This window comes from Anser brachyrhynchus (assembly GCF_964034855.1).
Source record: "Anser brachyrhynchus genome assembly, chromosome: 7".
NCBI classification, from domain to species: domain Eukaryota; kingdom Metazoa; phylum Chordata; class Aves; order Anseriformes; family Anatidae; genus Anser; species Anser brachyrhynchus.
The window spans coordinates 1,475,689-1,487,409 of NC_137701.1; the positions used below are offsets into that span (position 1 = coordinate 1,475,689).

The 11,721-nt window shown below is 42.0% G+C and overlaps 1 protein-coding gene across 2 annotated transcripts; it reads right to left on the reverse strand.

The window, feature by feature from the left end:
- Window positions 1-1,548: 1,548 nt before the first annotated feature.
- LOC308198080 (caspase-8-like) lies at window positions 1,549-11,162 on the reverse strand. 2 transcript variants are annotated; one of them, XM_080599699.1, is made up of 9 exons: window positions 11,089-11,162; window positions 7,146-7,917; window positions 6,438-6,543; window positions 5,279-5,417; window positions 5,123-5,179; window positions 4,716-4,783; window positions 4,075-4,210; window positions 2,749-3,250; window positions 1,549-2,452 (listed from the first exon to the last, which is right to left on the reverse strand). In XM_080599699.1, the coding sequence occupies exons 2-9, from the start codon at window positions 7,448-7,450 to the stop codon at window positions 2,317-2,319; spliced, it is 1,449 nt and encodes a 482-aa protein (XP_080455825.1). In that variant the 5' UTR covers window positions 7,451-7,917; window positions 11,089-11,162; the 3' UTR covers window positions 1,549-2,316. The 2 variants fall into 2 exon arrangements, with proteins under 2 accessions (XP_080455825.1, XP_080455824.1); XM_080599698.1 differs by lacking the exon at window positions 11,089-11,162 and adding an exon at window positions 9,892-10,920.
- Between the last annotated feature and the right edge of the window lie 559 nt (window positions 11,163-11,721).

Here is an 11,721-nt window from a genome sequence, read left to right on the forward strand (position 1 = left end):
ATCAGTTGAAGAAAAACACCAGATAACTGCTCCTTGATGAAAATGTTATCCTGAGGCAAGTACAGAATTAGTGAGCAGAGACCTACGATAGTTAGCATGAAGTTAAAATACTCTAAAATCTGTAAATGTTTATTTTGCTGTGCGTGCTCTGGCCTATCAATGGCTGTACACTTGTCACTGCCTGGTGTGCCATCACAGTGGCAGGAGTGCCTCTAAGACCACACAATGTGTGTGCCTCAGCAACATGCACAGGCCCTTTGAAGCCTGTCCAGTGGTTGTCATGTAGCTTTACGTATTTACTACCATACCAGAAGCATTAGAAGTAGAGGTGATTTCCTTTTTCCTTCACGTGAGTAAGTGTAGTGAATAATTAGTCTGTGGAGCTGCAAGGATTCGTCGTGAATTAGCTAGATGGCAGTTGCTTTATAGCAGGAGACTAATTGTGGAAAAGATTGAAAACTTACAGACTTGACTTCTAAGTGAAGAATTGCTAACTGGATTCATTACTCGTTACATGAGGAGATTCATAGTAAGACCTTGGTTATGGCACGCATTAATCTTGCTGGAAATTTCACCCCTATTTTTACACCATGAAATCCTGAGTAACTATCTCCCTCAGCATAGCCAACTGTTTGCATTTGCTGTATCTTTTCCTTTTGATTCCCAAGGAAAAAGTTTCCTTTGTGAGCATGCTGTCAGTCAGACTCCTGAATTCAGAATCTCTTGGCTCACTTAAATTTTGTCCATATGTATAATCCATAGGACTAAAGAAGATCCAGCTTCACCTCTAAGGGAAAGGGAACAGTGTGAGTTCAGTAATTTGACTGTACCTGATCCCCACTGGGCTGATCTACAGTGTGACAAGCAGGGTAGTTAGAGTAGCAGGGGAGGTAGGGAGTCCAGGGTTCCAGCACAGAACTGGAAGTTGCTGAAGAACACAGGCATGATGAAGAGCACAGGTAAAGTGCTGAAAAGTACATGTGGATGAAAATCCACATTAACCAGGTCACATTAATTATTTTGCTAACAGAATAATATGCTTGTTTGCTTATAGTTTCTATTCAAGAAAAATAATTTGTTGGCTTCTCTTGGATTACATCTTTTTAGACATTTCCAAATAGCTTGTATGTAGAAGCTCGTCTATTAGTCCTTGCTTCAGCACAACTTTCAAGGGTTTCATGATGACTCCCTAAACAAGTATTAACAAGTATCTGGGAAAATTACTCCCAGAATTTGGAAGTTACTCCCAAATTTTCCTGCTTCTGTAACTGCTTGCTGCATTTGCCATTTAAGGTTCTCATTTTTATCAGTCAAGTATCACTCTACCCTTATCCTTACAGACACAAACTGTTAGCAAAGAACGAAGAAATATTCAGTACAGGAGACCAGGGAAGGACTTAGGCTCCTAAAATAGTCCCACTGAAGAGTTATCTGTTCAGCTAAATCATCACCTACGTTGATACAATTACTAACACTGAAATCTGTAACAAGGATGTAACTGAATGAACATCTCATGTGAAAAAAAAGTCAAAATCCGACAAAATAAAAGGAGTAAAAAAGCTTTAGCTTTTACTCAAAGCTTGTGAAAAATCCCTGTTCTGTGCACATACTAATCACAGAGGTAATATAGGCAATATAATGTTTCTAAAGAGCTGTTCACTTATCTAGTAAATTCTTCTTTTTCTACGCCTACAACTGTGACTCAAAGGTCAGCAAGGTAAGTGAACATCTTCAAGCATAAAGCTGCACCTGTGTAATTGATTTGAATGTAAAGATGTTAGGGGTAGAGAATACTCTGAAATGCAGGTCACAACTATGAACTGCTAAGTATGCTGGAGGACAAGTTCTTGACTTTTTCTTAAGGAATACCAAGACTCTAAACGATTTAAAGGGGGGGGAAGAAAGTAACAAAACACACTGATGTGTGTATCCTGTAGAATCAGCAGCCCCCCCTTTTATTTTAGGAAAGTCAGTATAAAATACACAAGGCTTTATAACTGTTGTCTTCTTAAACTTGCATTTGCAATATATCTTAATAAAGAAACAGCAATTGTGGTACAGCTGAAAGGACCCTGAGTGTATTTTATGCTAGCTAACTACAAATTCAAGACCAGGTGAGATGCTCTCAGGTATAAAGTGTCATACAAATTAATACTAAGTTCTTAAGACTTTTGCTCCTTGTCTATTATCAATAAAAACATTTGCATTTGTGCTACCAGTAGACACTGAAAGTCTGTTATATTTAACCAAATTCTTAGCTGATACCACCTGTTTAAGGCTGCTGCAGCTCCTCTTGCTCTGCTGTTCTTTCTCAATTTAGTTGACAGGAAAGATGAGCTTTTTCCTCAGAGTGAAACTGGGCTGTGGCATCTGCTTCGCTGCATTCTGTTTGTCAATCTTTCTGCTCACCTCTTGATTCACGGCTGTCAGGATGGTGAGAATATCTTCTCCTCTGCAAAAATACATATTGTATTATAGCAGCATTTAACATCAGAAAACATACTGCATTCTCATATATCATAACCTATGCGAGTGCTAACAGCTTCAGTTTTAAAGAGGCTTCAAAGCAGTTAGGTAAGCCGCTTCAAACAATATAAATGGTGTTACTCTGTTCTAAATTGCTGTTGTCACTCTGAGCAAGCACTGCCACTGCATATCATCTACCACTGCACTCAAATCAAACTCTTGTAATTCAGAATTTAAAAAAATACAGTGTTGCCACAAAGTAGTTTATGGAAATACAGTTACCGAGGACAGCTGTTCTCCAAGTGCTGGCATAGTGACTGTATGTACCAGCTCCCCTGGCTTGAGCTTCTGTAGGAAACATAGTCTTGCAAGGTAGCCATGCCCAAGAGGAAGTCTGCCTCCGAGGGGATGCACTCGAGCTGAAATCTTGCATCTGTTTCTAGAGAAGAATCTTGCTCTCCAGAATCTGTTTCAATGGTTACACCTTTCTGGCGAGCATCACCTTGGCATGCCTGAACAAAGAAGACTTTTGGTTTTCCAGCAAGTGAGTGGCAATTCTGCCCAGTGAAAGAAGTGGTCAGTTCCTGGATAGGTACTTCCTGTCCATCAACACCATATATAATGCCTTTTTTTCCATGAGAGAGAACACAGCAAACAAAACAGTCTTTGTCATTGTGATCTTTGCACCGGTAGATGTTCATAATCTTACGGATTTCTTCTGCAGTGAGGTCTTTATATTCTTCTATCTTAAAATGAAGGGTGCTGAAGACTTTGCTCAGAGCAGCTAGAAAGTAAACAGAAGGGTGATTAAAGCAGTCTTATAAAAACTGGACTCTTTTTGCAAATTATGTTTCTAGAGGAAGCCATTTATTTTAAATCCTGCTATACTACTATCCAGGTAGTTATACTCCTGCTCTGAAAATAATCTAGAAGTCTAATCACTAATCATATTTGTATCAAATTCCCTTAGCCCTCATTACAAGCCTTCCTTGTGATTTTGCTGTTTAGTATTGTCTTTGTATGGAAAAGTGCAGAACTAGCTGTTATCTCCCCAGCCAACTTTCAAAGCTAGTTTTTTCCTCTCACAACAGGTGTCAAACATTGCTATTGCTTTCCCCGAGAGTGGAGGCATTACATTTTTGGGTAATACCTGTGTCACAGAAGATTACTTGCACTCTGACTCTTGAATTAAGTTAAGAGTTCAATTCTATCAGCGAAGTCCTGCTGATGGATTTTATCTCTTGGTCTAGATAGCGCAAATATGCCCATTTCGAGGATCCTAGGACCTGCAATGAGCTACGCTACTCTTGCAGGACAGCCTGCTAAAATCAGGGCCACTGAATAGTGACATAAAAGAGTCCCTAAACTCCATGCCACCCACAAAACTTTTTTGTTTCCCTTTAAGCTGGATGTTAACTGAAATCCAAATTCTGGTTCTGCAGATTTTAGAAGTAGTATGCAACTCAGTCACTACAAGAAAAGTAGACTAGAAATGGAAGCTTGAACTTCAAACACCTAGTGCAGAATACGAAGTATTTCCTATTTTTAAGTCAGTCTACTCTCCCTGAAGTGAAGATATGCAAAGTCATCTTTTAATGTTCACTGTACCTGCATCCACATCTGTCCCATTCCGATCATTCATCTTTTTGAGTTCTGGGACTTCTTTCCTGGCTTTTGCAAAATTGTGATTATTCAGGATCAGGCATACTCCACGGGGTCGGCTGGTCATTTTGTAAGCTTCAAGCTGTTGGAAAGAGACTGCTTATGACTGCTTCTCAGCCCTTGCTTGTGGCACAGAGGGGTAAGGAGGCAACTGGCCTCACTGGGCAGCTCTCCCTGCACAGCTTTGCTCCCAGGATGTGGCAATTTGCTGCTCCACCGCCTCTGGGAGTCTTTGGTGCTGCACAACAGCACCCTGTCCCTCCAAGCCTTCATCATCATGCTCGGCCCACAAAGGGTGCTGCATTCACCCACTTTTCCAGGCCCAGTCATCCACCTACTGCATACATCCTGGTATAACAAACTTGGCTTACCTTGCTACTTTACAAATGTTTTTTTTGTTGTTGTTTTAACACTGCAGCAGGTTCTGCCCATGACTTAGTATCAAAATAAGGGACACTACAGAGTGCATTTTTATTTTTCTAGACTGCGCCTTTAACAGGCTGTGCATATAAGAACTGTTTGCCTCCCAAAGGAATGATCTCTTCTGAGACAAAATTATGACATTTTTAAGACACGTACTGACTTACCTGGGAAAACTGATCACAACTGCCAGGAGAATCGTGTGCCACACATGACGCCCGCAATCTGGGACAGGCTGAATACACATAAAGAAAGTATGCGTAAGTAGAGAACATAACATTAGAGAAATAATTGAATCTCTGTTCCTATTCTCTATTCACAAGTACTTCCAAGAGTTAAACTGTTCTCTGAAAATACTGAACTGTGGTTGAATGACTGTTCTTGTTAGCTATAAACCACACCAAGAAAAATCACCTAAAAGGGAGTTAAAAGTACTGTGATGAGTTAGTAAACAGTTGCATATCTGATCACTTTTCCGAGAGGCACATGTGTAAAGAAGTGAGATGCAAGTGATGTAGAGGGTCCAAAAGCTAGAGAAAAGCAGAAGATTCGTTTTGGAAGGAGTTTCACTTACCTTCAGGGACTCCTGGGCTGCTCCTCTGTCCTTCTGTTACAAGCATCTCTTCTTCACCTGAAAAGCATTCATTATTAGTCCTGTAAGATACCTACGTGTCACTTCAAGAATAAAACTTGTGGGAAAGAGGCCTTGTTTTGTTTTGATTTAGTTTACCAAATTGGTTTAATTCATATTCTTCAATTTTCTTCAACAGGCTCTTGTCAATTTTTTCACAAAGAGTCTTCAGGACAGTAAGGTTGTCTTCTCCCAAAATCCCCTTCTTCTCCATCTCAGTGAAAACGTCGAGCATTGTCTGGGCAATCAGAAAGGTAGTTTGCTCTTAGGGCACATCCATGCTGCTACTGGGAAGGAAGCTGCAGCATGTGCATGTGCACCCAAGCCAGCCTGAATAAAAGCATCTTTTCAACATGCGTATTTCCCTCACACTGCTCAGAAATGCTGAGATCTAATCCAGGAGAGCTAATGGTGATCACACAGGAGGAAAAAAAAGTATCACTTTTATGACACCTTTCATTCAGCTGACTTACAGTGGCAATTTTTTGCACTCAGCTGAAACACAAGCATCACGCTAGTGACCAACTTCAGGCAGTGGCAACAATGGGTATAACCATGCAAGTACGGTATAAAGAGTTCTCTGAAGCAAGAGGGAACCTAAGGGACAGGAGCTCTTGCCTAACAGTGAGTGGCAGAGCACAGTGGTCACCCCATGGATTTACTATAACAGCTAACCACTCATTGGTCACAGTTTTTACTCTAAGAAAGAGGTAAGATTTTAAAAGAGTTGTCATTAGGCAGTCAGAATTGCAGGCTGATATAGTGTAACAGCAGCTGGATCTCTGTAAGTTAACTCCAAGCTCTTGGGTCTTAGCTCAGACAAGGATCTGCTGCCTAGATCTGTATTTTGAGTTTGGAAATAAACAGAACCAAAACATGAAGTAATAGCCACAGTGGGTGATTCTCTATGTTTGATACTGGCTTAGAAAGCAGCCAAAACAAAATCAGTCGGAAAAGATTAGTGAATGAGCTCAGCAGCCTTCTACGGATCAAAGCCACTGAGTCTCCCAGTCCCACGTGGAGCCTGGGCATGAAGGTGTCAAGCCTGTCCCAGGGCTGGCCCATGTCCTCTGGGCTGTAGGACTACTGCTAGAGCTACACGTTAATACTAGCACAGAACAAAAAGGGTCACCCTTTTCCTTATGGTCTTTTCAGTTTTAGTGACACTCATTCCCCACAGAGCAACCCAAATGCTACAATGCATTATAGTAATAATTTAAAAAAAAAAAAAAAAGAAAAGGATTAAAGCAATTCTTACAGTTTCAGGGCTTAGCTTGCATTTTGGTAATTCTTTCCCCAAAAGAAATTTGAAACACTTCATCTCCTCTTTTGTGATGTTTTCTGACAGCTGATAGAGCAGGTACCTAGAAAGAGCAGTGGAGGACATTGTTTCACCATGTTCCCTAGCACGCTCCTTAGCGCAATTTGGCACGGTACTGTTCAACTGTCCCCTTAGTCTCCTCTGTGCTGCCTTCTCAAGCACATGGGCCCCTTTCTTCCTTTTTAGCGTGAGGGGATCTCAGTAACAGAACAGCCAAAAATCAAACCATTTCCAGCTGTAATTAAAAAGATCTGTGTTTTCCTAAAATCAAAACTGCACTGAGACTTTCTAGTACTGAGTACAGAGACAGTCACAGCCAGTCACTTACTACAGCCCACAGCCCTTGGGGGGGTAGGGGGGGGAAAGACCGTGATAAGCTGTGAACTATTTCAGAAAGGTGCAGCTTCGTTTTCTCCCTTCTAGGGGATAGAAATTTCTATTTTCTCTACTGCTTATACCTGCTTTCCCCTGGAAAGACGCAGGAGCTTGTGTATTTCCAAACCTTAGCCTGGTGTTCAACTCATCTGTAAAAAACTTACACTGACCCACCTGAGGTCAGTGGATCCCAGAGAGCAAGCTCCAGGGCCAGGCTCAGCCCACCACCACCCCAGGCCACCCGGTGAACCCATGCCACTAGCCACTCACCTGAACGGTGACACCCGTGCCCTGCCTGGGATCTGAAGCTCCCTCTCCATCACCTCTCGGCTGGAGCCCAGCTGGGCAGCCAAGAGGTCCATCCGATTGATCCGGTAGAGCAGCTCCCGCAGGAAGGCCAGGTCCCCTGCCTCGATCATGCCTTTCTCCAGCAGCGCCTGGAAGAAGGCCTTGGGCTCCTCAATGGCTTCCTGCTTCCTCACAGGGACGTGCTCCAAGCTGAGAAACTTCATAGCCGCCAGCTCAGCCCTGTCCAGCGCCTCGCTGATAGCATAGAGCTGTCTGGAGAACTCCATGGCCCAGTCAGGCCCAGGCCACAACCACTTCCTCACCACCGGCCTTCTCACCACTGCTGCTGTGCTTCCGTCTGCCACCGGGCATGGGAGGGAGGTGGCGCGTGGGCCACTGGGAGCTGTAGTTCTTTCTGGATTCCTAACTAGAAACTCCCCAGTTTAACTTAAAAGCTGTGTGCCTGCCAGAGAGGAGCTCTCTCAGACACACCTGAGGCCCACTCTGTTTGCAGTTATGGAGCACTATTTAAAAAGATAGAAACATTCTGAGGAAGCAGAAAATCCCTACCATACACTTGGCACAACTAGGTGGAGAGCGCAGGGTCTGGTTACCATCCACCAGAACTGACCTCCCATGAGCTCATCTCCTTGGGTGTCACTGCTGGGCAAGCTCTTCCCTTCAGCCTGGGAGCCACCATACCTCAGATTTCTTTTTCTTCCGTTGTCACGAAATACTAATACATCCCTCTTTACTGTTAGAAAACAAACAAAAACAAAAAACCAATACCAAATAGGTCTTCTTTTTCCAGCAGAAAAAGGATGTTTTCATACAACTTCAAACGTGTACTACTGACAGGAAAAGTGACTTTTACATAGCATGACTGATTTCATACTACATGCATAACACAACATGCTGCACACTGTTTCATATTAAAGCTGCCCCCTGCTTGTTTGAATTCTTCTCTTTTTGCTTCATAGAATTCATACATCCTCTCAGTGAAATCAGTAAGTGGAAATTGGTGGGGGAAGCAAATGAGAGCTCTACCTGCATTTTCAAGTACTTCATAAAAAAATACATGTTGAGCCCACTTGAAAACTAATTGCAGGAGTGACACTTCAGTGGTTAAAAATACAAAGATGAGTTTGCCAATAAAATATTTTCCCAAGCCATGCCATTATCTTCACATGTCTGAAGATATTTCTGAGATGAAAGAGTACATTCTTGAAAAAAAAAAATGAACTTGTGCAGGTCAGAAGCTCCCTCTGCCTGGGCATTTGCTGCAATCATACCTCTCTAATTTAAGGGCACTAACAATTCATCACCATTTTAACATGAACAGAAAGAAGCTCAGAATGCCACAAATGAACTTTCTCTTCACGAGCTGTTCCTAGGACACTGACAGGAAATACACACACACAGTTCAGGTGGTCAACTCTATACCCTAACAGGCACTGGCTGTTGAACCAGCTTCCCTCCGAGCCCTGAGGACTTTTAGCAACACACTTATAGGAGCACAGCACGATGGGGTGAGACCTTAAAATGCTACATAACCTCTGTTACATCTTCTGTAGCGTAGAGGGTATTTCGCAACAACGGAAGGGAGGAGATTTTATTAGATGGATTTTCATCCTTCTGAAATTGAACATTAACACCTTATCAGGAGAGCCACCCTCAAGCATCCACAGTCCCCAAAGAAATAAACAAGGTGTCAAACAAGATATGCACTGATTTAAAAACAGACAGACACCACACCACCCCACTCCCCCTAAAAAAAGGAAAAACATGTTTGGCAATATATTAAGCAGAAATATTTACATTATTATCGTAGAAGTCATTTATCAATGTACAAAGCACTACGCAAGATACTTGATTACAATATGTGTACAAGTTGGGTCACAGGTGGAAGTAACCTGAATGCAGCAAGATATTTTTATAACAGCCTATGAGCTAACATGCCCTCAAGTCATGTTAAAACAAGCTCTTTCTAGTAAATAGACTACAGGAGGTATGGATCCTTCTCTTTGCACTGATATGCCAGAACAAAGCAGGCCTAAACACAAAGTGGCTAGAGGAATATAAAACTAATGTAAAAGACCTAAGCCAAGCTCAGAAGCAATGTCCAGAATAACTTTCCATCTAGCTAGAAACGTATGACAGTTTGGAACCACAAAGCCCAGTCACATCAGGGGGCTGGGGAATTCCTGTAGCTGTCAATAATAGAACAGACAGAGCAATAAGTAAAGGCACGACTACAGAAAGGAAATACAGAAATGAGTATCTGGGAATTCCCAAAGATCTTAACTATATTTTTTAGCACACTGCACAAAAGCCACTTCAAACTAAACATGCTGTTATCTGTTCATAATTTGACACATCTCGAGCTGAAAAAAAAAGGCAGATCTGAGTAATTCCAGAGAACGTGTTCCCAAATTAGTTAGTAGGTCAGAATTAAAAAAGGCAGCAAGCACAGGCTGAACACTGAACATTTCCTGAGAAAAATCTAGCTCTGAACTCTCAGCTGCACAGCTGGATCTCCTAAATGTTGTGGATTTTATTTCCACTTCTCCTTAGACTTCAAGTCCCTGATCTTACGGACAACAGACACAGACAGCAGTTAAATCTAAAACAAAACAATCAAAACTCCCCAGTAGATTAACTAACTTTACACCACTTTGAAAACTTAAGAGCAAACCTTTATAGAGGTAGTGGGAAAACACATACTTACAGAAGCCCATGCAGTGGTAGAAAGCAGGCCATGATCTGAACACAGGCAGGCTCCGCACACGTACCACTAACCCATCCCAATAGTGGCAGATTACCAGGTGACCCTAAAATCTTTACAGCAGAGACAATGATAAACTTCCCATGGAAGGGGGGTGTACACAGCTCTCTGGGAAACTGATGTTAAACTGAACAAATAGGTAAGGAGATGCAAATTAAGAGGGCAGAGATTCATGCCTCCGAATAACATAGTTTCCGCATTCTGTCGTCTCCTACTCTTCTAAGCATTTCCCCTTTCAAACAACGTCACTCTGATCTTGCCTGCTTGCAACTTAAGCCTACAGGGTTTTAACTCATCAGCCTTGCTTTCCTGCCAACCTTCTGAGCCCACTTCCTGGTGTTAACGCTTCTACTGGCTGAAAGCAAAATACAGAGTTGTGTGTCAGTATTGTTTCAGCACAAAAGTCTGCCTCCCAGACAGGAGGTGAAGAAAAGGGAGGACAGACTGAATAATTATAGCTGAGTGCCTTCAGAAAGGAGACGTAATTGCCCCTCACCATTCTCCAAGTTGTGCTACAGAGGAAAAACAGTCAGAAAGCTGCAGAGCCTTCAAATTTCCTTCTTACCTTTCAGTTCGGGGGGGGGGGACAACAAATACATAGAAGAACATATCATCCACCCGGCTGCAGGCCTGTATGAGCATATTTTGCTCAACCCAAGAAGGAAAGTAGTTTTGTTGATCAGTGCATGAGTCACATAAAAATTCACAGCATAGCTGCTTCCTGAAATTACTTGTAACAATAATTGACAGACAGCCTCACCACAAACATGGCAAAGGAATTAACTAGATTATATCTGAGCCACAATCCAAGGATGGTATGAATCAAGGCTCCTAATTCTTCTTGCTGGGCCTGGATAGTGTGTCCAAGAACAGACAACGACCATTATTCTCTGCCACTACTCCTCATCTGTTTGTCCACGGTCACTTCTTTTCCCACTATCAATACATTAGTTTCCAACACATTTCCCCCCCCCCTTCATCCCGACCTCACTGCCCTTGCCCCTTCCCTGTTTAGAAAAAACATTGCAACAGTCTGTAGCACAAGCCAATGTTAAAAAAACATAGTTACACTTAAGTCTTCATTGCAATTATGTTTTTTGTACAAGCTAGTATTTATATGGTAAAGAAAGCTGAACTTACCTCAACACTGCGGAGACTGAAGGGTATCCTCAGTTTTAGAGGAGACAGCTGCACCAGTGAGTCATCAGGTTGCCTGAGACAAAGAACAATGTCTTCCTGAGCTAGCCAGACTAGCATAGAGAGGGGATTGTATGCGGCTAAGCCCAACACAAAGTATAAAAACTGCACAAGTGATTAAACAAACTGAAGAGAACAATGGGATTGAGTTGGTTCAAGCCACATATTCCTTCCTATCAACTAGAGACAGCCAGTGTCATAGCAGTGAGCATGTGGAGACTGGTGATGAGAATCTCACATTTGTATTGTATTCAACTTCAACTGTATAGTGCAACTGCTGTGTTATTTTCATGTTGTGATTTCAGTATATTGTTGTATCATTCAAAAAACCCATGTAACACCAAATATAACAAATAGGTAAATTTGATATTAGACATTAAACCCTCCTCATGTGGAGAGGGTTATTTTTTCACAGAAAAATATGAAGAAATGGAAATACCATGGATTCACAACTTAACTAACACCAGTGATATTTTCTCTCAATTGTACTGGAACAGCTGCCACCTTCCAGCAAGTTTCTCCCAGAGGAAGCAGTGATTTTATTTAAACAACATTTCCATGTCATAAAACAGCATT